This window comes from Leptodactylus fuscus, chromosome 6, assembly GCF_031893055.1.
Source record: "Leptodactylus fuscus isolate aLepFus1 chromosome 6, aLepFus1.hap2, whole genome shotgun sequence".
In the NCBI taxonomy this organism is placed as follows: Eukaryota; Metazoa; Chordata; class Amphibia; order Anura; family Leptodactylidae; genus Leptodactylus; species Leptodactylus fuscus.
Window position 1 is genome coordinate 132,474,810 of NC_134270.1, and position 26,325 is coordinate 132,501,134.

Here is a 26,325-nt window from a genome sequence, read left to right on the forward strand (position 1 = left end):
GTAAATTCACCAAGTGTGTCCCTAGCCTAAGGTTAAGTTCACACGGAGTTGTTTGGTCAGGATTTTGAGGCCTCAAAATCTTGACCTAAAAGACGGCTCACATTGAAATCAATGGGAGCCAGTCAGTGCTTTTTTTCTGGGAGCCTTTTGTTCCGGCTCCCGGAAAAAGAAGCGAGCTGCTCATTCTATCAGGTGGATTTGCCTCGCCATATCCGCCTGAAGACACTTCCTCCCGACTAGGCCCAATCATTTGCGCCTAATCCGGAGCAGAGTGCACTGGCATCCAGTCGTAGCTACCTGTATTTTGGACCGGAACCCCGTTTGAACTTACACTAAAGGAGTTTTTGCCAAGATGGCAGCTTTATTACCTAGGCATGGGTGAGTCCTGTGTCCCCTGGTTGAATGTGGTGGCAGTCCAGCATGCTCACTGCCTTAACATTCAGTCATTTTAATAATTGGTTGGGGTCTCCGCAGTCGGACCCCAGTCAGCAACTCTCCAATGGATAGGTATTAAGTTGTAATCCTGGGATAACCCCTTTACTTATTTGCACTCACGCCGAGTTCCAGCTTGTATTATGACCTGGCCTCATTCACAGCTGCATCCCTTTAATGGTAAAACCTCCTAACATTCTCTGCTTGCTCATGGCTGTACAAAGCTTGTTCTGATGGCTTGCAGCTAGGGAAGTCGAGTCTTCCAAACATACAGTGTTATGTAAAAAATCCAACTCTCCCAGAATCCAGTGCAATAAATAGCTTCTCCGAGCTGCTTTACTTACATGACTGGCGTGGCGTTCTCTCATTCCAACAGCGGCCAAAAATCTGAGAATGCAGCTCTGGGCTATACAGGCTGTCACTCAGGGTTAGTAAAGATAAGCAATTCCGTGTATTTACCAAGTTACACTAAATTTATGTAGATTATATCTAGATGTAAAGTAACAGAATCATAAAACAGCGTAATAGGTTCTGGGAAATGTCATATTGACAGTGGAGCTACTCTTCTGCTCTTTTCTATTTCTTGAGCTTTACTATTAAGGCCCCATGGAATGAATCGCGGTGGAAAAGACCGCAGCAGAAACGCGTCACATTTTTTTCCGCATCTTTTTTACATAAAGTCCGCAGAGACTTTCTGCCCCTATTATACCTATACAGAAAACACCAGCGTCTCAGTAGGTATAACGGACATGCTGCGACTTTTAAAACCGCAATGGTTTTCGAAATCACAACATTTCTGGTGCTGAATTTTTTTTATGAGTGGATGGGATTAGACAGAATTCCATCCACTTTGCAGACAAATCGCTGCAGCCTACTATGTGGGGCCTTAGCCTAAAGGAGTTTTCCAGGATTCTTAATATGGGTCATCAATATGTGATCAGTGAAGGTACAACATGCAGGACCCGCACCGATCAGCTGTTTAAAAAGGCTGCGGCATTCACAAGCATGATGCAGCAGTAGCTCAGTCCTGTTTAGGTGAACAGGGCTGACCTACAATAACAAGCCCAGCCCTTACAATGTGTATGGCACTGTGCTTGGTATTCAATCTGTAGACTGCAGCACTCATCCAAATGCTACTATCTGTTCAACCAGCTTATCTGTGGGGGTCCCCGGCATTGCAATCCCACTGATCACACATTGATATCCTAAAGACAGGTCATCAATAGGTAAACCCCCTTATTGGTCAGACAGACTTCTCTTGAATTACTCATAGAGAGAACTGTGCAGCTGAACATTTACAGATGCTCTGTGTCCTCTATTCCTTCCCCGCACCCATCTCTATAATAGTGTCGGGAGGAAATGGTAGGTGACAGTGAGGGAGCTTCGGAAGATCAATAGTCATCGAACTCCGGATATATAGCATTTACCCTTCCACTCTCTTGTACTAAAATATTTTAAACTCCCCCCCCCCCCCCATGAAACCTAATCTGCTTAAAAAAGGGGTTACCTTCGGAATCCCATGGACCCCATAAGTTTCAGCCCAGTTTCTGCCCCAAAAGGGCTTTTTTTCAACAGAACAGAGACCAGGTGCGGATGTGAACCTAGCCTAAGGCAAAAATATCTAATTAGTGGGGGGATGACAGCCGGCACCTGTATGGTTCAGTTTAGGGTTGTATCCAGTCCCTGAACTATACAGTGCGCTGAGCCAGAAGCAGATAGCTCCATGCCCTATATAGTGGCCAGGCGGTGTTACTGCAGCTAGTCTTCCATTGACTACAATAGGAGTTGAGCTATAGTAATGGCGCCCAGCCACTATACAGGGCATGGAGTGATCAGCTTCCAGCTTTGTGCTCTGTATAGCAATGGACACACACCCCATGGCAGCCGATCCTTGCGGAGACATGCTGTCGACACCCCCCTCCTCCCCCCACCAATCAGATATTTATAGCCATAAAAAAAAAAAAAATCATGGACAACCCTTTTAACTTCTTTGCTGCCCTAGGTCACCAAGGGATAGTGACATTAACCATTTTGTTGCCCTACGCCTCAAACTGTCCCACTCACTAGACTTTATAGACGAGGGAACGTTGAATGTGACTGGTGATACAGATTTATGTTTTGCATTTTGCCACTTCAGTAAACTATACACATTGTATCTGCTTTATCTGTAGGACGCAGAGCTTATCTATTGCTGGCTACGTAGTTTCCAGCTGGACATGTATGTTGGGAACTTTCTGTCCGCAGGCTATGACCTTTGTACAATCAGCCGAATGACCCCAGAGGTGAGGCCTATCCAACAATAGCAGGTTCAACACAACTCTGTCGAATTTCTTCCATCCTTTTCTAACTTCTCCATTGTATCTCTTCCTTCTGTAGGATCTCACAGCAATTGGTGTAACAAAACCTGGGCACAGAAAGAAAATTTCCACTGAGATCGGCAGGCTGAGTGTTGCAGATGGACTTCCTCAAAAAACACCAGTGAGAATTGTATTTAGTTTTCCATGATTCAGTGCAAGCAAAATAACTCTCACTATCTTTTATTTCAAAAGTTTTGGGGCTTTTTATAGTCCCAGATCATTTTGACAGATGGTGTAGTGTATATTTGTGGTTATGTCACATGAAGAGGCTTAGAGGTACCATCCATGGTACTATAATATGGTAACCAAGAGGGTGAGGGCAACATTGCTTTGCAAAAATTACATTCTCAGAGCAATGTCATGATCTTGCCTCTTGATTTGATGCATTGACTCCTGGTCATGTGACCAAGCCCTACTTGCACACTTAGTACAACTTTGTTTTGGCAAGCAAAGGTGTGATGTGTATGGCCAAGCGTTAGAACAAGCAGTCCACAGATGCACAATGGCACTTTTGTCTAACTTTACACCACCTCTTGGGTGACCTCTTTCAACATTTAAGCACAATTTTGGTGCACAAGGGTGCATTTGAAGCCACATCCTCTGGTCAACAAGGTGTAAAACATGTCTAAAAAACACAATAAATGCAGCACAAAGAAAGTATGACATTTTTTTTTTTTTTGCACAAAATAAGCCATAATTCTGGCAAATTTTGCTTAGTAAATCCCCCTATGTCTCTGCAGAGTGTTTAGAGCAGGGGTAGGGAACGTACGGCTCTCCAGCTGTTGCAAAACTACAACTCCCAGCATGCATACTAATCCTGACCAAAAAAAAAGTCTTCCATTGAAATCAATGGGTGCCGGTCAACATTCCCTTTCTTCAGGCGGATTCAGCCGCAGACGTCCGCCGGAAAACACTCCCTCCCGACTAGACCCATTCATTTGAGCCTCATCTGGAGCCGAGTGCTGTGACTGCATCGGTATCCAGTCGTGGCTACCGTTTTTTGGTCCGGAATCTGAGGCAGCCTCCGCGTCAAATTCCAGACCAAAAAACCCTGTCTGAACTCAGCCTTAAGAATCTAATCCTGAAAGAATAAATTTTGGGTCCATTCACACGGAGGAAAATGGTGAGGAATTTGGTGTGGAATTTGTGAAAAAAAGGCCTCCCATTGACTTTTCTGCTAGCAGAAAAAGGAACCCATTGAAGTCAATGGGAGTCTTTTTTTTCAGTGCTGAAATTCCACACCAAATTCCTCTCCATTTTCCTCCGTGTGAATGGACCCTTAGATTTTGGGTGCACAATCTGTGGCCATGGTGCTGCATGCTGTTCTCATCATCCCCCAACCATACCTACATAGACATGATGATAGTTCAGAAGGAACCATCTGTCAGAAGACATTCACATCCTTTTGACGCAGAGAATGTAGCGCCCCTGTTAGCTGCTCATGTGCATCCTCCACATCAGAAAGAAGAGTGTCCCGCAGGAGCAGAGACCAGTAATACGGGTACGCTGTGCGGCTGGAACTATAAAGGATTACTGTTTCATTCTATTTTAAGCAGCGTTATAGACAAATCATTACTGTCTTATGGCCAGTGTAGGCCTGAGGGGATGGAGCATGACTGGTATTTTCTCTTTGGTGCTCTTTGAATCACTACCTCAGACTTGCACTATTGCATCACTTTTACTCAGAGCGATTCTTTAAAGTTTTATTGCTGCCTTTGGGGCAATCGGATAATGTGGCCTGTGAACCCAGTCTTTTTCTGACTGAGGCCACTAGGCTCCAGCCTATTCTAGTCCAGAATATCTCCTCTATGATTGGAATATGGAAGACTTTGATCACTTGTATAGTGCGGCTCCTGATGCAAGACAAATTTTGGAACATGCTGAAACTTGGTTCCCATCCATACCTTAAGATCATGTAAACCAAAGTCCATCAGTAGATGAGGGTACAGCCTGTATTACTTCTGAGGAAGAGCTGGAGACTATGCATCTTTGAACCCAATAGGTAGTGCACTCCTGATTTAGAAAAGTAAAAACAAAATGGTATCCAATGGAGGACATTCACTTTAACAAGAATGTCATATCAGCCTCAATGCAAATGTGAGAACACAGGACTAGGTGAGATTTCAGCATAGTGCCCTGTCACTCAAAGAAGTGAGAAGGGAAGAAAGTCATATTGGAACAGTATGGAGCGTAGTAGTTTGGAGCTATGGAGCCGCCCTTGGTGCTCCGGATTACTCATATACATATTCTAAAATAAATGAATGTCTTTGCAACAGAAGCATGAATTTTTATGGGGAAAAAGGCGTAACATTCAGGTTAACCTGCATTGATGTTGATGGTACTGCTTGTTCTGTGTGCTAAAACTGTCTCTTCCCATATGTTCATTTAGGTAGACCTATGGGACTGGCTTTCCCAGTTGGGGCTACCCGAATACCACAAGCAGCTGTCGGAGAATGGCTATGAATCTCTTAGCAGTGTGACAGAACTGACTTGGGAAGAACTGCAAGAGATTGGGATTCACAGACTAGGTAATGAATCTTTTATTAGCATCCTCTCTCTGGACTTCCTAGATCTATGACCTATAAATATTTAATAAAACAAATTATTTTGTTTCTCAGGGCACCAAAAGAAGTTGCTCCTGGGCGTGAAACGTTTGCTTGATCTCCAAAAGGGATACACAAGCAGTGGCACCTTAAGATCCAGAATACCAGGTTCTTTGTCCGGGCCTGTTGTAGAGCACCTTGAAAATGGAGACCCACCTATTACACCCAAGCTACAGACCTTTCAAAACGTGGAGTTAAGCCGAGAACTCCAGAGTGCATTAACACATGGTGGGGAGATACTTTGTACAGGGAGACGGTCATATAGCCAGGAGAGTATTAGCTCTCGTTCACAGGGTTCAGGTAACTCTCAAGAGTCCATGACTCTACAAGCTCCAGTACTTGCTAACTATAAAGTTTTGGACTCCACATTGCCAGAAAGGAACTTGCCAGAAGGAATGGACCAATTTCAAAGAGCAACTGGGATTGCAAATGGATGTTCAGTCCGTCCAGAGCCTCCTGTGTCTCCTCCCAAGCCCTCCTTAAAAAAACGTTCATTGAGCGAATGCCGCTATGCATTGTCTGATGGAGAGCCAGAGGAGGACGAGAAAATGCCAACTCCGGGCTCTGTGACATTGGGTTCTTATGCTACACTTACTCGTCGTCCGGGTCGTAGCTCCCTTACAAATGGACAACCAGTAAAGAAAGTCCAGCGGAGTCAATCCTTTGCTGTACGGGCACGTAGGAAAGGACCACCTCCTCCACCTCCTAAGAGACTAAGCTCCATGTCTAGCGTAGACGGCACTGCTCCTGCTTCTGGAAGTATCTCCGTCAAAAGCATGGCTGCAAATCTGGAGGCACAGCTGGAATTTAAGCCAACAGAGGTTTGTAAAAGTGAAATTGTGGAGAATTCTGGAGCTCGGAGAAGGACAGTGAGCGAGTCTGCCGCGGGGGTTGATGGGAGATTATCTTTGCCACTTGCAGTAAGGCAAGAAGAGGATCGGAAAGAGGAAACCATCTCCTCACAGCATAGCTCAAGTGAGAGCATACCATTTGCAGAGGAAGGAAACCTTACCATCAAACAAAGACCCAAACCACCAGCAACCAAGACAGAGGCGGCAGAATTGTTCTCGGCAGTGGAGCCACAAACTCCCGTGCGTACACAACCCAGCTCTGAAGCGCCACAGAGTCCAACCACGAAAAAAGAGTCACCGATAGGAGTAAAACCCCTCATAAGTCCTAAGCCAAATCTTGAACCTAAATTCCCAGCTGGCGCTCATGGCTCCAAAGTCAATGTGGAGCTGGAATTCAATCTCACCGAGTCTGATACAGTAAAGAGAAGGCCAAAGATCAAAGACAAGGAGGCGGGTAGCCCTCCAGAAGCAAATCAAAAGTCTCCAACCACCCCTGTACCAGGCGAAGCAAGCACTTTAAGTGGTCCTCCAGCACCAGATACTGTCGTGAACAGGATAGCCAAGATTGAGAAAGGTCCTTTAGGCTTAGAAAGAAGAGACAAACAAGAGATTGCAAGGGAAAAAGTAGAAAGAACAGGTATAGTACCCAGTCATGGATGCCATTGACTGACATTTATAGTGTGTGTATTTTTATACTGCATGCACATTGCCATTGAATTAAATGGGGGATTCCCAGTCAAAAAGCAGAGAGGCCCTTCATTCTAGAGATCACAGGAACTATCAACCCCCCTCTATGAGCTCTGGCTTATCTTATCATATCTTATCTTAGGCCACATGTACATGAATGTGGTCATCTGCTGTAGTAGACCTAGCCCAGGGATATGGATAGAAGAAAATCTCCAGGTCTTTAAACACGTACAAAATTCGAAAAACATGGCTGCTGCTTGCCTGCTCACAGGTTGCTCATTCACTTCAGTGGAGCTGCCACATATAACCTATTGACAGGTGTGGGGCTGTTTCTGGATGAAAGCAGTCATGTTTTTCTAATCCTGTACATCTCCTTTAATGCCAACCTGTCACTTGGTTTTCTTTCTGAAGACTATCACCATGCACTAGTATAAACTACCATATGTGCCAAATCTTTATTACCTCTGAAGAGTCATCTGGACAGTCCTGTTCCTGTAACAGTTGTGCAGTTCGCCTGTAATCGCACATATTGTGGGTTATAGATTTTCCATCGAGTGTCCTATTAGAAGCCATGCTGAATCTGTCGAGTTCAGGTTCCTGAGTATGTGCAAGTCTTTTGCATCAATGTCATTGCACCCATCCTCCGTCACTTGGCCTTGCAGCACCAGGCACATGTGGCCCCAATGGGTGCGACTTATAGACCAGACACCAGGACTGATCACAGCAATGACACCGCCCATATGACTATTTAGAGACCGGTAGCCTATGGCATGTATCCATTTATTACATAACTTTATCCAGATTCATAAATTATATAAGAGCATGTTGCTGATGCTGTTCAACAGGGAGAAGTGGCAGGTTTCCATTAAAAGGGGCTGTACCAGAATATGAAATGCATGGCAGGTTTGTTCCAGAAACAGCATAACACCTGTCTATGGATTATGTATTGTGGCTCCATTGAAGTGAATGGGACGTAGCTGCAGTACCACACACAACTAGAGATGAGCGAACACTATTCAAATCAGCCATTTCAAATAGCACGCTCCCATAGAAATGGAAGCGGCCGGCACGCAGGCTTTGACGGCGGCCGGCTGCTTAACCCCCTGCGTGCCGGCTACGTCCATTCATTTCTATGGGAGCGTGCTATTCGAAACGGGTGTTTCGAATAGTGTTCGCTCATCTGTACACACAACCCATTAACAGGTGTGCCACTGTTTCTTGTAGAAAGTGGACAATTCTTTCTTACCCTGGTCTCTCACATGATCAGGTTGGGGCTACCTCCCCCTTCTCCATTGTCCCTCATCTTGTACTATTGGTTATAACTGTGAACTGTTTCCTTTATGTGTTTTAGGCTCTGAGGCGCACTTGGTAATATCTGGGCCAGAGCAAGTTTTACAGAAGCCTTCATGGGGGTCCAATGGACCACCCACAACTTCAAATTCCATTTTATGGACAAATGAACCTTGTACTGTCATTAGGGAATGGAATAAGGTGCCTTCACAGAGCAAGGACAGCTCCCAAGTGGGGCCATTGCGGTATCCCACCTCTCTCCAGAAAACCCAAGATGAGCGAGAACCCATAGAAAAAAGTATCAGGTAATTCATGTGAAGTTAAAGGGGATTTCAGCAAATGCAAATACAATTTATATTATCTATATAAAAAAGACCTTATGGCGGTCATATGTAAAGTTAGAAATGAATATGCTGTACCATATCCTACTACACCATAGACATAGATCAGGAACAGGCAAAATGATGTCCAAACTGCATTGTTACCAGGAATGTTCTATTGATAAGGAACAGTCTTATTCCAGAATTATTTACATCAAATGGGAGGGTTCATAGTGAAGCAAACATAGGCCAGAGTATCTGGATGTCCTATCACAAGGCCTACAGTGACACTTGTCCAGCTGTCCGACCCACATATGACTGCTGCCTAACAAGGACAATACCAATTCAGTACCTTGTTAATACAATATAGAAACCACCAGCTTTTCCATGGATATAGTTCACATGCTGCAATTTCCAAAAACGCAACAATTTTGCAAATTGCAACATTTCCACTGCACATATATTTTCTGCAATGTCAGCAAATCTCATCCACTATGTACGGACTGTAAAATGCTGCCATTTTTGCAACAGTGTTTCTGCCACATGGGGCCTTGGCCTAATGGCGTTTTCCTGCTCCATATCAATTTTCATACTGATGACTTATTCCCAAGATTGGTCACCCATATTTGATCTGCGGAACCCCCACACACATATCAGCTGTTGAAACAGCCTCCAGTAGCATGTTGTTCAGAGGAACTTCAGCGCCATTAGTAGCTTCCAGACTACTGTAAGGCCCCGTTCCCACGGAGTAACGAGCCGCTCATTTACACACGTATACACGTATCAGAGCGAGGCGCTTCAAAACAGAGCCCATTGACTTCAATGGGTGCCGGTCTTACGCGTGCTACACATTGAAATCAATAGGTTATAAAGCCTCCCATTGATTTCAATGTGTAGTGCGCGTAAGCCGGCACCCATTGAAGTCAATGGGATCTGTTTTGAAGCGCTCACTCTGACACGTGTATACTTGTCTAAATGAGCGGCTCGTTACTCCATGAGAACGAGGCCTTACAGCCGATCTGCATGGGGTCTGGGTGTCGGACAACTACGCATTACATATGGGTGACCTATAATCATCAGCATAAAAACAATTTGGGGCCAGAACACCCCTCTAAATAACCAATGATTACTCCACTTACCCCTGTGTATTTATAAGGAAACATACAGTGTTGGCCAAAAGTATTGGCCCCCCTGCAATTCTGTCAGATAATACTCATTTCTTCCAGAAAATGATTGCAAGCACAAACTCTTTGGTATTAATATCTTCATTTATTTTGCTTGCAATGAAAAAAACGCAAAAGAGAATGAAAAAAAAGTCAAATCATTGATCATTTTACACAAAACTCCAAAAATGGGCCGGACAAAAGTATTGGCCCCCTCAGCCTAATACTTGGTAGCACAACCTTTAGACACAATAACTGCGCACAACCGCTTCCGGTAACCATCAATGAGTTTCTTACAAGGCTCTGCTGGAATTTTAGACCATTCTTCTTTGGCAAACTGCTCCAGGTCCCTGAGATGTGAAGGGGGCCTTCTCCAAACTGCCATCAAGAGATCTCTCCTCCCCCACAGGTGTTCTATGGGATTCAGATCTGGACTCATTGCTGCCACTTTACAAGTCTCCAGCGCTTTCTCTCAAACCATTTTCTAGTGCTGACCTGAAGTGTGTTTTGGGTCATTATCCTGCTGGAAGACCCCTGACCTCTGAGGGAGACCCAGCTTTCTCACACTGGGCCCTACATTATGCTGCACAATGTGTTGGTAGTCTTCAGACTTCATAATACCATGCACACGGTCAAGCAGTCCAGTGCCAGAGGCAGCAAAGCAACCCCAAAACATCAGGGAACCTCCGCCATGTTTGACTGTAGGGACCGTGTTCTTTTCTTTGAAGGCCTCTTTTTTTTCCTGTAAACTCTATGTTTTTGCCTTTTCCCATAAAGCTCTACTTTTGTCTCATCTGACCAGAGAACATTCTTCCAAAACGTTTTTGGCTTTCTCTGGTAAGTTTTGGCAAACTCCAGCCTGGCTTTTTTATGTCTTTGGGTAAGAAGTGGGGTCTTCCTGGGTCTCCTACCATACAGTCCCTTCTCATTCAGACGCTGACGGATAGCACGGAGTGACACTGTTGTACCCTGGGACTGCAGGGCAGCTTGAACTTGTTTGGATGTTACTCGAGGTTCTTTATCCACCATCCGCACAATCTTGCTTTGGAATCTCTCGTCAATGTTTCTTTTCCGTCCACATCTCGGGAGGTTAGCCACAGTGTCATGGGCTTTACACTTCTTGATGACACTGCGCACGGTAGACACAGGAACATTCAGGTCTTTGGAGATGGACTTGTAGCCTTGAGATTGCTCATGTTTCCTCACAATTTTGCTTCTCAAGTCCTCAGACAGTTCTTTGGTCTTCTTTCTTTTCTCCATGCTCAATGTGGTACACACAAGGACACAGGACAGAGGTTGAGTCAAGTTTAATCCATTTCAACTGGCTGCAAGTGTGATTTAGTTATTGCCACCACCTGTTAGGTGCCTCAGTTAAGTAACAGATGCTGTTAATTACACAAATTAGCATCAAATGATTTTTCAAACAGTGCCAATACTTTTGTCCACCCCCTTTTTATGTTTGCTGTGGAATTATATCCAATTTGGCTTTTTGACAATTCTTTTTGTGGTTTTCCATTGAAGACAAATTAAATGAAGATAATAATCCCAAAGAATTTGTGATTGCAATCATTTTCTGGAAGAACACGAGTATTATCTGACAGAATTGCAGGGGTGCCAATACTTTTGGCCAACACTGTAGTTGAGTAATTCGTCTGTGTACTGAATATTACTGCCACATAACATTCTCTTCTCCTTCTAGTGACACCGCTCCTCTGACAAAGAACATCTTAGATGACATCAGTACCATGTTTGATGACCTTGCAGAGCAGCTGGAAGCCATGTTGGATTAAGGAGACCTATTCACATTTTTTTGGCACTTTAGCTGGGACTGCATGCCAGCACAGCTCCACTAGCATCGGGCATCTCATCAGCTGTGGCTTCACCTATTGCACATCAGTCGCGTCAATACATTTGCAGCAGCGCCGATTTCCCCCTACTTTTCCCTTATGAATAGGTCCTTGTTGAGGCTGATCTGAGAGGGTTGTATCGTTCTGAAGTACCTGTACTGTTTATATAGGGTAACTATATGAAATAACCACCTCAAAGAACCTAATACCCCTGCCCCAAGCTTGTCTGTGTACTGCCACACCAATAGCAGATTGAGTAAACTGTATTATTCTCTTGTTGCTAAAATGAACTGTAAATGTTTGATCTTTTTTGTAAGAAAAGTCTATTTTAAAGTAATTTTATATATGTATGTATAAACCTCTATAAATATATATTTACTAACCGGAATACGTCCGTGAGGTTTGTTACACAATATGGTGTTGTGTGGACTCTGCAGCATTGGGTGATTGTCCCGGGGGTCAGCAACCTTCAGAATGCCAAGTGTGAAACTACAACCATGGAAGTGAATAAAGTGTGCTGGGAGTTGTAGTGTTACAATACCTGGAGGTTGCTGATCCCTTGTAGATCGCCAGAGAGTATACAGAGAATGGTGTGATCCAGGACAAACATCCGCTACAAGGGGACCCTGTGGAGATAAACAACTCTTTGACAAAACTGTTCAGAGGAGGAACGTTCTAATGAAAGCGAATTGTAGCCAAATGCAATGCCAGTGCTCCTACTAACATGGCGGAAGGCACAACTTGTCCTTCCTGCACAGATGGGTTACAATAGCAGACAACTAGTTCAAGTGCCATACTACTATGGGCACAAAACTTGGATCACTGAGCAGTGGGAATACATGGCCTGGTCCGATGATGCCAGATTTCTCTTATACCATGCTGATGGCACTGGCAGAATATGGCGCAAGTAGCATAAATAACCCAAACACACAAAACATCAATGGCAGCAACTCCCCCTAGTGGTCCAATAGTGGACGATAGCATTGCACTTCCAATATTAGAATTACCCTTTTTACTTTTATCTATCTATACACACACAAATATAGAATATGATTATATATGTGTATGTATATATATATATATATATATATATACACACCAACAGTGCGAATTAGTCAAGTTTAAAAGGAACGGCCCATCTATGTAGCAGCAGTGCCTCTTACACCAGCGCAGGAAAATAGCTGATGGACACACACAGATGGCGCTTTTGGACGAAGATGCAGCCAACAACCCGGCAAAGAGACGGTCCGGAGAAGAAGACAGAGGCGTTGCTGGAAAGTTTTCAGACAGCAAAGGGGAGGCCCCCAGTGCTATTTGAAAGCTCATTTACATATGGACGAAATTTCTCAGGAACGACAGTGCAGCTCAGAAAACAGAAAGGTAAGAGAAGAATATCCTTTCTGGGGGCCACAGTGGTTAGCACTGTAGCCTTGCAGCGCTGGAGTCCTAGTGTTCAAATCCTGCCAAGGGCAAAAAACCATCTGCAAGGAGTTTGTATGTTCTCCCCGTACTTGGATGGATTTCCATCCCATATTCCAAAAGATATACTGATAGGGAAAAATGTACATTGTGAGCTCTATGTGGGGTTCACAATCTACAAAAAAAAAAAAAAAAGAATATCCTTCCTTAAAGGGGTTGTCCCGTCACAAGGATCCTATCTATACTGCTTGTTAATGTGAATGTAAGACTTTTCCTAAATATATTGCTTCAGCAAAACTGCTTTGTTTGGCCACTATATTACTTTATTCATTTTTTTGTGGCCACAGCCCTGACTTAGCTGCTCCTGAGTCAAGTGATGTATCAGCCTGCTCTCAGGGGGAGGGAGGAGGGGCTAAGTGCACGGGAGCGAGCCTGGTGGGAGGGGGAGGGCCGCCAATACAGGGTTAGACGCCAGCAACATCGCTATGCTTCTGCCCTGCATGAAGCCAGCAGCGGCAGAAGCGATGCTGCTATTCCGGGGGGCGGAGGAGCGGAATAACAGCATCGCTTCTGCCGCTGCTGTCTTCATGCAGGGCAGAAGCATAGCGATGTTGCTGGCTTCACCTGTGCCGGCATCTAACTCCCCGGCATCCACTGTAATAGGCGGATGCTGGGGACTGTTAGACGCCTGCACAGGCACATCGCTATGCTTCTGCCCTGCATGAAGCAAGCAGCGGCAGAAGCGATGCTGTTCCGCTCCGGGGTCACATATGCAAAGCCAAGCGGCGGGATGCCGCCGGCCCTGCGTGCAAGCTCATACACCAGTCTAACCTTCACAATGCTAATACAGACCCGCAGGGTGTCGGGTCTGTATTCGCATTGTGAAGGGTAGACTGGTGTATGAGCGCACACGCAGGGCCGGTGGCATCTCGCCGCTTGGCTTTGCATATGTGACCCCGCCCACCAATGACGAGACAAAGCCAGAAGACAGAAGATTTTAGAGGAACGAAGACGGGTAAGTATGCGACGTGGGAATACCCCTTTAAGGCTATTCCGACGTACTTGGTTAAAAAAGGGATTGTAATGATAGAATCCCTTTAAGGAGCATAGGAAAAGCTTAGACAAGATGGCAGCCCTCATAATCATGTACAGAAAATAAAGAAATTACTAGCAGAATATAAAAACATTTAAAAAAAAGTGATTTTAATTTCTAATTTAAATAAATAAAAAAAGTGAGTTGTTTCTTTTTACCTGCATGCTGCTACTATATGTATGGCGTGGAGGTAGACAGGCCAAGGCAAACAGTGAAGAAGATACAGCAATTGTGTAAAAGTGTCCCATCTGATATTGGTGGATTAGATATCCACATTGTTATACGCATCACTTGGCATATTATGACCTAATGTCTCCATATTACTAATGCTGAGTATAAACACGTCGGGATATTTATGAAGACTGTCATTTTCCACGTTTGTCTTTATAGGACGGATGGACCTGATTTATAAGAATGCACATGTCATCTTACGAGTCACACAAATCATCTGCTGGGCTCTCCCTGCACTGAACTCTATGCCACCTTATAAATCTGGCCTGCTCCCACCATATCCTCATCACACCCCCTTTCAGAAAGCAGTACGAGTAGGGTTAAAACACCAGTTGCTCCAATTTTAAGTGTTTTTATAAAAAAAAAACAAACAAACAGTTTGTGACTTTTTTTTACACCATAAAACAGTGGATTAAGAGATTAAATACACTTCCCTCATCATTTATCACTTCCACTGTGGCTATGGAGCAGGCTGTGTTTTAGTGTTGGTTCTCATGGCCTATAGAACCAGCGAGATCTTGTTGATACTCAATTCTTTCACTGTGAGTGAGAATGGAGTGTCCTGAACTGGTGAAATCTGAGCCTGCACTGGAATGGAGTCCCCGCACAACAGCCTCGGGATAGACGTGACTTTCAGGTAGGTTGTCAGGTGAGTGTGTGGAATAAAATGTTCCTCTCATTCACATCAGTAATTCTTGGAGAAGAATCATGAATGCTGTACAGTAAAAGCTTAAGGCAATTTTCAAAGCTAGTAAGCGTTCCTGGCTGTTACAGAGGACACCCCCTGCTAATGGTGAAGGCTCAACTTCTAAACCCATCCTTGCACCCTCTATTTATGGTGCTTCCTGCTTAGGACCAGTCACCAGTGGTGTATATGTAAGGTAGGTTGGACTCTTAACATATGCAAAGATGCCTCCATGCTAGGTAAGTACCAAGTGGCATGAGAAGGTTTCCAGTCCTGGCAAACACTCTGGGTGTTTCTTCATAGTCCTGCTCAACACCCCCTGTACCCCACTGGTAGAACTAGACTTTCCAACATCATGGCACTCCATTGTCACAGAACTCATCCATAGCCCTGTACTGTCAAGAGGAGACGTTCCTTACCGCCCAGCGATGACACCGAGTTGTGAGGATCTGCCACTTCTGACAGTGGTGAGAGATCAGTGTCTAAATGAATGGCACCAATATCTCCAGTGCCAGGGCTCATAATGGCAAAGCGACCAGTGCACTGTTGTCCTTCTAGTGGTATATAAAACTGCATGTGCCTGAGGACATAAAAGGTCTTCTTTAAGGGTATGTTCAAACAAAGTTTTTTGCAGGTGGATTGTGACGCAGAATCTGCCTGCAAAAACGCCCATTTATTTCAATGAGAGTCACTCGCAGTTTCTTTTCCATTAGCAATTTTTTTTCAGGTAGCAGAAAAAAAATGCACCATGCCTTGTCTTCACACAGATTCTGCGGCTGAGTCAGCACAGGCGTCTGCAGCTCGAGTCACCCATTCATCCGGGCCTCATCAGGAGCGGGATCCCACGACACTGCATCAGCATCCCGTCGTGGCTAGCCATGCAAAAAAACTGGCAGTGAAAAGTGAACTCTCTACTTTCCGCCATGTGAACTTACCCTAAGCAAACACCATGTGGAAACCTGAAAGAACCCATTATAGATCAGTGGGGTCCAATGGGTGTTGATGGTGTCCATTTTGTGAACCTAAGAGAAACGAAACTCTGTTGTCGATCATTTGTGCAGACACCAGAGATCATCTGACTTAACTTTATTTACATTGTTCAGTAACAAATCACAACCTCTTGATCTCCTGATACAAAATATACATCATTTCAAATAAAATAAAAACTTCCCATTCTTTCTGTGCCGAAACGCAAAGTGAGACGCGGTCCAGTAGTAAGAAGGACATCAGAGATTCCCATGCTAGTTTAGCCATGCATATGGCACATAGGCCTGAAGAAGAGCAATAGAAGAAGAACAGAGCTTTGCGCCAGCAGGGTTAACCATGCATGAGGTGTCAGGACGGGGCGTTCCTCCAGAAAAACAAAGAACCTCTTATTCCTCCCTTAATTTGTCAGTGCAATGGGAAGGAGTCTAAGAAGGGAAAGTAATGGGGTAACTTCTCCGACTGCTAATTGTATGTAAACAGGCAGGGAGACTGGAGGCACAGGAGGTGGGGGAGGCACCAGGGGTCACGGCTGGCTTTGGGGAGATGTAAACAGCAAACTCAGCAGCATCTCTCCGAATGGGAAGATTGTGAATAAGTGATGCCGATTCGGTCCGCCTCCCCCTCATTTGACGCTGTGGGTACAATCCACCTCTGCAGAACACAGTGATGAACTGTGCAATCAAAATGGAGAGTTCATGCCAAGTTTGGTTTCAAACTGAAGCTTCTGCCGCTTCTGGTAGCGGACACGAACCCTGGAAAACAAGAATGAAGAGTCAGTCATACTTTAACAAGCTATTTTGCAATAATTTGTTATTTCAACAGCGGTTAATGGGGTTGATCGGGCTCTGTAAAGTTTTTGATAATGATGACCTAGAATATACAGTCTATGTTTTGATACGCCGTACCAATCAGCTGGATGATATACAGTGGATTGAGCCGGAAGCAGAAGGCACCATGCATTGTACCATGGTGGGACCAATATAGCTGAGGTGATTGGGGCAGGGGCTCTTGGGGTCCCACCAATCTGATACTGATGACCTATCACAGTACGGTCACAAATCTCAGACAATCCCTTCATACTGGTATTATGGCTTATATATTTACAGGAGATATGAGGCATTACGAGTCTGTGTCAGGGATCCATCATTTTCAATGCCTTTTTTTTTTTTAAAGGCTATATTCAGACAGCCTTGAAAAACGGATCCACAGGGCTTTTTTCAATGATCTCTCAGACTTCAGTCTATTGGTGAATCCATGAAAATAGACAAAAATTAGGACAAAAAAATCATATATTGATTGTCAAAAAAGCAGATGTGAGAAAAGCCCCACTGAAATCAAGAGGTGAATGACTGGGCAAGAATTATATCCAACCACAACTTTAATCAAAGAAAGTGACATCGGACGTGTATTTTCGTGATTAAACTGAATTCATACAGTGTTGTGGCAGGGTATAGACTATGAGGCGGAGCTGACAGCTTTCCATTTCCCTAGTGTCTGTCTCCTAGCGGCCAGGTCTATACCCATGGTGCCGTGTCCCCCCGTGAAATAAGCAAGAAAGGTCCTTTATAACCACAGGTACAATTAACACCTAAATAACAGTGACAAAAAGTGACTACTAAAAGGTAAACATGGTACAAAGAGAAAGAAGAGTGAAGCTTCTCATACCTGATCTCGTGCAATTTCACAATTTCATTTATAATAAGAACAAGAAAGAGAGAGAGCGGCCCCAGCAACCAGGGCACCAGAGGGATGTCCCATATGTGGAACGTGAGAGGCGCGTGAGGGTTTGTCCACAGCTGCAGATCTAGGGCTGTCTGAAGTCCTTGCGCCAGTACCCTTAAAGACCAGAGAAAAACTTAGAAGCATATAAAACATCAGAGTATATATTCTACTACAAATACCAGCCAAATACTTACAGCACAGGAAGAGTTAAACTCCACCATATATTACTAAAGGGGTTTCTCTTCCACAGTGGCTTTGACCGATGGACATGACTAACGGAGATAAAAACTGGACAGAGATTGTGGCCAAGTTAATATTACATATTTCATTGTCTTTTTATTTATAATGGGTGGTAACATGATTAAACGTATCCCCCATCCTGAGGGGACTCAGGACTTCTGTTCCTGTGATCGGTGCACGGTCTGGTGGTTGGACCCACACCATTCAGATGCTTATCACTTATATAGTATATAGGGAATACATTTCAGTAGTGACAACCCCTTAAAGTAAATAGCTTAGGCCCGGTTCACATCAGCGTTCGGGTTTCCATTTGGGGACCTCCCGAAATGGAAACCTATAACCATTAAAAAGCTGTCATCTTCAGGAATCCCACGGACCCCATAAATTACAATGGGGTCCGCCTAGTAGGAAAAATGCAGAGAGAAAAGTGCTGTTTGCAGGACTTTTCTCTCCAAATGTTTCGTGCGTAAACCACACGGACCACATTATAGTCTATGGGGTCTGCGGGTTTCCTAGGTAACTGCCTTTTAATACGTATAGTTTTCCATTTGGAGGGGTCCCCAAGCGGACTCCCCGAACGAAAACTGGAATGCTAAGGTGGAACCAGCCCTCACTCACCTGTGTGCAAAACAATGAGGCCCGCACATAATTTCTGCGCTAAAAGAAGAGCCCCAGAAAAAGCGCCAAACCAATCCGGTGCCGCAGGAGAGTTGCTACACGGAAATAAATAAATGACATCAGAAACTATGTAGAATGTAACATTAACAATAACCGTGATATTATTCCCGACATTTCTTCCCATACCTGTGCACGGCAATCCCAGAACAGTTTGTAAAGTTTCTTTGGGAGGAAATCACACAGAACGTCTGCAGAGAGAACCAGAAGCAGGCCAAACAGCAGAGGGACGAAGGGAGGAACTTCAACAGGAAGCAGAGCAGGAAATAGTGCTGGGTCTGGGAGTGGAGAAATGGACCATCAGAGGATGTGATATACTGGACAGATCAGCATAGAGAACTGGGAGGGGAGGGGTTAACATAAATGCAGAAATTGCAGCAAAATGCGGCATATGCAAATTTATTAGATACTTTTAGGAGCTGTTCACACTTTGGAAAAGGAAGAGGAATAGAAGTGGAAATCTGCCTCCGATTCCTCTTCATTTGGCTTTCCACAGTGAATTTTGTTCACAGATGAATCCACCACGAAATCAGTCTTATTTTTTGCAGCATTGTGCTTTGATCTCTGACTCCCATGGAAAACGTAGGATAGGGGATAACTCACAGGTTTGTTGGGGTCTGACACAACTCAAACTGCCCGCCCATAAGGAGAACAGGGGCTTTCTGAATATAGAGGTGGATGGGATGGCGCATGAATAGCTCCATTCATTGCAAGGGGGACGCAGGAGATAGTGGAGCACTGTGCTTTGGCTATCTCCCGCGCTCCTGCTGAAATGATGGGGCACAGCATGCGCTTCCTGATCACCTCACCATTCAGAATGGTGAACAAAACTCCCCCGCTCTCCTTATTGGTAAGGGTCTGAGGGGTAGAAGCCCACCGATCTGCAAGTTATCCCCTATTTTCTGAAGAGGGGAATATTTGATAAGATTGGAAAACTGGTCACATGAAGACAACCCTTGTCATTATGCCCCATTAGGGGTTAGGGGATAAGCGCAAATGAGCTGCACCCCTCTATAAGCCAGAGTGCCATGAAGCCAAACTGCCTAGCTGACAATAGATTCCATGACAAATCTGTTCTTTGCCGAGGGGTGATGATAATAGTGTCTGAGGTGCTGGGGGGGGGGGTCACATTCTGGAAAGGGTTGTCTCTGATAAGACATCCACTTTGCCATATCTAGTAAAATGCTCCTGAACGTGTCATACACTGGTAATTCAGGGCAATGTCTGACTGTCTGGTCTAGTTTTATTATACATTAATAAAGTAGTAAAAAAAATCTCTACCATGCAAAACGCATTTCATACTCGAGCAGTTTCAGCACATCCATGCTTTACATAGGCCCTTGATTCAGTATCAGGTAATGTCTTATTTTTCGTGTGGTGGCGCTACAGCAAAATGGAAATATCCTGTCTGGTTTTGTGCAGATTATACCCAGCACAGCCTGCTAAAAGCGGATTATTCGCAGCCCTTCTAGACTGTCCACAGCAGCCATGAGGTTAATGCACTTGCATAAATTATATTATATCACTCTCACGTCCCACATTTACCTTTTTAGGTATAGACTGGAGGTTTTTTCCAGTTGCTACAGTCATTATGGAATTATCAGATGGTTTTCCAAGAAGGGACACACTACAAAAGATAGGAGAGAGAAATTGACTTTACCAAAGAATTTCCATGTTCATATAATATTGGAGAAATAGAAGGACATGGTTTAAACCCAGCTGAGGCTTTTCTTCTGCCCCAAGTTTAGGTATTGAGACAATAACCCAAGTTATCTCAGATGGGCTGCTTATTGTTAATGTGTTACCTTACCAACCCCATTAAATGGGTGGGGGGTTTATACATGTGGATATTGCAGCAGATGGTGAATTTTATGTGAGATAAATTGATTCATCCACATATTCCGTACAGACTATGCCCACATCATGTGGAAGAGATATGGAAAATCTCACCAACATCACTGATATTAAAATCCATTGTGGATTTTCTATTTGTAAATTCAATTTGTGTGGACTCACATTTTAAGGGAACCTATTCCCAGAACCCAGAATATCAACCCAGCTCTGCAGACAGGTCACCTAAAGCAATAGCGCCATTCTCTCTTTGTGAATTGCTGAAATATTTTGTCAATGTGCAAACTAGCTCTTTGGAACAATGTTGTCGTCGTCATTTACCTCTCTGGAGCAATGTCAATGCCCTCATTGCTCCAAAGAGTGTCTGCATATTGACAAAAACAATGATATCTCCATGGAGGCTCCGATTCACAAAGGGAAATGTCTGAGTTATGTGACACTACGGGGGAATATTTAGCAAAATGTGCTATATTATATAAAGCTTGAGATTACTATGTATTTGGGCAACAGAAACAAAGAATACATGTTCATATTCTCACCTGAGTAATGGAAAGCAGAAGCAGGACAGCCACAGGATATCTGTAGTACTGAGGCAAGGAGGTAGCTGGATTAGACAGGCCAGGAACTATGGGAAAAACAAAACAACCATATAAAAAGCATAGGTAAAGTTATTATTACTTATTGTATATTTCAGTGGCATAACTAGAGTCCTTTGGACCCCAGAGAAAACCCTGGACTGGCCCAAAAACCAGTCAAGATACAGTCATGACACACACTCCTGCTGCATCCCACCAACAATATACTGTCAGACCCAGACTCACTCCCAAAACCAACATGGAGTCAGAACCTAAACGTCGCATGCATAGCCAGTCGTCACTGCAGCCTCTTCACTGAATATAAAGCATCCTGCCATACATTGCGCGGGCTATGCTTGGTATTGCAGCTCAGCTGTATTCACTTGAATGGAATTTAGATGTTCCACTATGTACTGCACCATGTGATGAACTTGATGTCATTAGTAGATGGAAAAGGGCACAACACTGGAGTAAAGCCGCTATGCAATGTACGGCAATGCGCATGCTATTCAGTGAAGAGGCTGCAGCACTCACCCCAATGTCCTCGATGTCGAATCCCCACCAAACGTATACTGCTGACCTATTCTAAGGATAGGTCATCAATGTATAAATCCTGGAAAACCCCTTTAAGAAAACACATAGACAAAGCTGCAACGTGTAATGCACATGGCTATATCACAACATAAACACTATAATAAATGACAGGGAAGATTCGGGGAGATCAGAAGAGCTTTTCCAACAGGCTTTCTAATCTGATCCGCTCTTCGGCAGATAATATAGAGCTCCTGTAATAAGCTGTAAGACTGCCATGCTCCCATTTACAAGCAGGTATAGCCCACTGTCATTGTTATATAGTCAGAATCTTTACAGGTAAGGCTAGACAATGAATCCATCAATCTGCTCGACATCTTAGGATACTTACCTGTACAATGACAAGTGTGAGCTGACACTGTAAGAGGAACAGGAAGCATTTCCTAATACCGTACGTAGCATGACGAGCCTATAATAAGCAGAAAGAGAATGAGATACGGCAAAGAATCACTGGATAGTTACTAATAAGGTAAAGACATCAACATCTTAAAAAAAATAGAAATAGAGCATTCAGTGAAATATTCCACAACTACATATGCAGACTCCACATAACAAACTTTAGATACTGTTAATGAAAGTGCAATACCATGAACCCCTCCATGGGAATATATCACTACCATATTTAGTATCCAAGCTCAAAGAAGGAACTAATCTGTTGTATGCAGAGACCCTCCTCCAGAAGGAAGAAAACTCTCTCTCTAGCGCCACCTTTGGACAGTACCCTGTAAGTCAATATCTGAACCATATAAGAGCCTTCAAGTGTTATCATAGTTCTGTTTTGTTGATGAACTATCAATAGGGTAGGTCATCAATAAAAGATCAGCGGAAGTGGATACCTGGGACCCCTCCCGATCAACTGGTTGCAGGGGCAGCAGTACTTGTGGGAACACTGCATCCCCTTCTATGTTTATATCACACAGCCATGTAATGGAATTACAGCTTCTCCCATTCACTTCTATGGGAGAGGTTGTAATTACATTGCATGGTCACAATGAATCGTATGGTGTGTGATGTAAACAGAGAAGAGGTCACCGCACTCGCATGAGGATAGGTCATCAATCAAAATGCACTAGAATAACCTTTTCAAGGAGTTTTCCACTAAGCACACAGGACAGGGGATACATGTTTGATTGTGGGGGTGGAAATGCTAGAAACACAGATATCAGGAGAACAGACACACAACCATTTCCCCGAAATGCTCCATGTGATTTGAGTGGAGTGACAATGTACATCCTTGACCGGAATTGCATTCACTTTTATGGGACTGTCATATACCTATATAAATATATGGTCCTTATGTATGTATGTATGTACACAGACATATATATTAATATATAGCATAGCACGTTTTGCTTGGCACCTTATCTGGGTGCATAGTTAGTGTTCGGTTCAACACACTGGTCACAATACCAACATCAAAGCTCTCCACCCATACCTGCTCAATGAGACGGATAATGCTGACACTCTCCTCCTGCCTGAATGATATAGAACAAGGCAGGCTATTAAGAGCAGCCGAGAGGTGCAAAGGGGAGAACTCCTCCGATGTATTTGCCCTAAGAGAGCCACTCACGTATCCAAACATCTCCCAAGAACAGCGAGAAGGGAACAATGGATCCAGAGAAATACTACAGAAACAAAACAAGGCAATGATGATTGATCTACGTGTACATGATAACATGGGAAGGTGTTAAAACATGCTTAGAAGGACATTCACGGTACTGGATCTCAGTAAATGGGGGAAATCCATTGGAACAAGTATTTTTATATTCCTATGCCAAAGAAGATGTAATGAACAAAGATACAGGACACCTTATAAAGTCACAAAACCATGAGAACACAAAGCTGAAGGAACAAAACAATTGTCTAGAGGTAAACACAGCTGTCATTGACAACAATATAAAAGGACAGAAATCAAATAAAAGGGCATGGGCTGTACCAATATAATAGGTACGGACAAAGGAATGTGGCAAGTGAACATAAAAGGAGAGCAGCAAACTATGGAAGGAATATGAGAGAAACATGTAAGAGATGAAGTGAATAGGGTGGCTGACCTGATATCACTTTGTAAGAACAGTCCGCTGTTCCTGATGCTTGCAGAACTTCCCATGCAGCATGTCACCTCGCCATACTCCTGCATGATCTGGATCATTTCACACATAGCTAGGAAGCAAAGAGGTATGAAAAGACCCGCAGTACTCCTCCTCTGTCATGTACATATGTCATACTCTACTCACTTTCTGGGGTGCAGTCAGTAAAGAGGGGGACCAGCAGGGGAACATTATCAATGCTCTGCAGATGAGGTCTTACTTGACGGATACCACGAGGGAGCTTTGCCTACAGTAGGGAAAGAAGACAATATGGCCACATGCAAAAATTAAGCACAACTATACAGAGTTATGTGAAATGGGTTTCCCAAGATTCACCCATCATCAGGCAGTTGTCAGGCAAAAACCTTGTAACATATATAACAATATGCCCAAAGGCTTTAAGGGGTTTTCTGGGACTTTTTAACTGGTCACATATCCTTAGAATGGGTCATCATTTGAAGATCCGTATTGGTCCGACACTCCCTTGAACCACCTGTTTGATACAGCAGTGACGCACCGTCACCGTCACCGTCATTGATCACGTTGCCTAATTACAGCTTAGCCCCATGCGAGTGAATGGTCTGAGATACAATACAAAGCACAGCCACTGAATGTCGCTGGCCTTGGTATGAGGCTGAAGAGGCTGCAGCACTCACGTTGCAGCCTCCTCAAATAGCCGATTGGCCAGGGGCCTGTTGGACTTCTGATGTCCTCTAATTTATGACATATTCTAAGGATACGTCATCAATTAATATATCCTGGGAAATTCCTTTAATAGCAAAAGCAAGCCAAAAAGGATGCAATACATTTGGATGGTATGTCACACGCACTGTATATAGTATACAGAACATTACTTTATACCTTTTTTTTTTTTTAAGGCAGTTGAATATAGAGCTGGTATATACTTGTGGCATACGTTGCGTCTTTTGCAAATGGTATGCACCAAGCCTACCCTGCACCAAAAGGCCATGCAAAGAACATGTCTATAATTGTTTTTCTTACACGGTTGGAATCTTCAAAGAAGCTGGGGACATCACTATCAGTAGGCTGGAAACTTATCATATCAGAATGGCCCTCGTCATCCATGAGAAGTAGACCTTCGGCATCCTCCCGAGACGCTGACAAGTGAAGAACAGATAGAGTTGGATGTGGTGTTGTCAATCCGGATGTGGAACAAATCAAATCAAAGATGCTTCATCGCCACTTCCAAATAGACATTTGGCATTGCCAAAGCAAAAGAATGGGTGGGCTGGAGTTTAGGGGGGAGAGGGTGGTGGGTATGGGAAACTCTACCTCCTACTGGGAGAAGAGGAGTCCACTGTGGAGATCGCTCCCCAATACGTGTCCTTCTGTCACCAAACGAGGGGAAGATGAAACCCCAAAGACTACTATACCTCAAATCACCCATCCGCCCAACACCTATCTACCCCACACACACAGACGTCTCCCGTGATCGTGCCTCGAGGAGGGGGGCACCCTGTTACCAGAGATTAAATAGAAAGTGAAATAAACAACTAAGATACCGTGGTCGCACTTGGTGGTTAAATGCCCGTGATCAGTCATCACTGATTTCAGGCAAGGCTACCGGGTCCCTGCTATATGAAACAGCATAGCCCCAGCAGCTAGTGTTGGCACTCTGTTCCAAAGCGGCCACCATATTTAGTCACATGTACCAGGATGTACCTGCATGTCCATAAGGGTTAAGAGAATCTTTATACAATGTAATAGAAATTAATACGAACTTGGGAACAGGCCTGCATGCATAAGCTGAAGAACTGCATAGTACTTTTCTAATTTGTTGAGTTGGGAGGGGGGGGGGTCACCCGTCGGATTTTGAAACTGAATTTTTCCAGCAAACAATTTGCTGGACAAAAACAAACGTAGATCTTCAAGCAGAATCTTAAGCTGAATTTGAAGAGTGCCACTGTATTTTGCCTGTATTAGGCTAAATTCTGAATTCCACAAGAGATTACTTGTGGAATTTGACAAATTCCGCAACAAATTCAGCATCCAAGAGGGCAATATATTTTGTGGGGCTCAGTAAAGGGAGCACTAAGAAGTGTGTTACAAAACATGGAGTCCACTCTCTGAAGATCCAGAGTTCTGGCCTCCCCCACAATATAGGAAATACTTGACTGATTTCTCACCCTGATGAAGATCATCTCTTAAAGAACCAGCATGACTGGGGCTAGATGGCGGAACCTCAGACCCAGGCCCATCACCATTTGGCGTCAGAGAAATATGGCAGTTCCATCCAGTCTCGAGACCCATTTTCTCAGCAAACACCTGAGTTCAGGGACACAAATGGTTAACAGCGCCAAGGATTAGCAACAAGAATGACCATTACAAGAATATTCCTTCTCACCTTGCTTCTCAGCTCATCTTCCATGGAGAAGTACACAAAGCGGATGCAGGCGTTTACCAGGCCGTCAATGAGGCGGACAATGTCCAGACGAGCCTGATACTGGGAGGAGACCATCCCCATGAAGATCTGACCGCTCATTGCCTGAGTAAAGTCATCTGTCACCTCACCAATTCCTTCTGAGTTAAAGCAGAAAAAAATGCAATGATATCAGAATGGAGAACAAACATAAAAAACGCAAACGTACAAGAAAGACA

At 44.1% G+C, this 26,325-nt stretch overlaps 2 protein-coding genes across 4 annotated transcripts in view; one reads left to right on the top strand and one right to left on the bottom strand.

The window, feature by feature from the left end:
• The window catches only part of CASKIN2 (CASK interacting protein 2), a 34,203-nt gene extending 22,297 nt beyond the window's left edge, over positions 1–11,906 (top strand). The window contains exons 16-21 of the mRNA XM_075277246.1: positions 2,604–2,714; positions 2,809–2,910; positions 5,179–5,317; positions 5,408–6,880; positions 8,282–8,525; positions 11,403–11,906. Of these exons, the coding sequence (XP_075133347.1) occupies positions 2,604–2,714; positions 2,809–2,910; positions 5,179–5,317; positions 5,408–6,880; positions 8,282–8,525; positions 11,403–11,493 (2,160 nt within the window). The 3' untranslated portion in view covers positions 11,494–11,906. The remainder of the gene's footprint in view (positions 1–2,603; positions 2,715–2,808; positions 2,911–5,178; positions 5,318–5,407; positions 6,881–8,281; positions 8,526–11,402) is intronic.
• A 4,143-nt stretch (positions 11,907–16,049) lies between these two features.
• TMEM94 (transmembrane protein 94) overlaps positions 16,050–26,325 on the bottom strand; it is a 35,919-nt gene continuing 25,643 nt past the window's right edge. For 2 of the 3 annotated variants that reach the window (XM_075277244.1, XM_075277243.1), the window contains 14 exons: positions 26,072–26,247; positions 25,854–25,992; positions 24,709–24,824; positions 23,854–23,953; positions 23,671–23,779; positions 23,055–23,244; positions 21,951–22,028; positions 20,993–21,078; positions 20,148–20,229; positions 18,732–18,880; positions 18,546–18,640; positions 17,882–17,975; positions 17,631–17,801; positions 16,050–16,717 (listed from right to left, as the gene is read on the bottom strand). In XM_075277244.1, coding sequence (XP_075133345.1) covers positions 16,645–16,717; positions 17,631–17,801; positions 17,882–17,975; positions 18,546–18,640; positions 18,732–18,880; positions 20,148–20,229; positions 20,993–21,078; positions 21,951–22,028; positions 23,055–23,244; positions 23,671–23,779; positions 23,854–23,953; positions 24,709–24,824; positions 25,854–25,992; positions 26,072–26,247 — 1,658 coding nt within the window. In that variant the 3' untranslated portion in view covers positions 16,050–16,644. The remainder of the gene's footprint in view (positions 16,718–17,630; positions 17,802–17,881; positions 17,976–18,545; positions 18,641–18,731; positions 18,881–20,147; positions 20,230–20,992; positions 21,079–21,950; positions 22,029–23,054; positions 23,245–23,670; positions 23,780–23,853; positions 23,954–24,708; positions 24,825–25,853; positions 25,993–26,071; positions 26,248–26,325) is intronic. The other variant, XM_075277245.1, reaches the window with a different exon arrangement.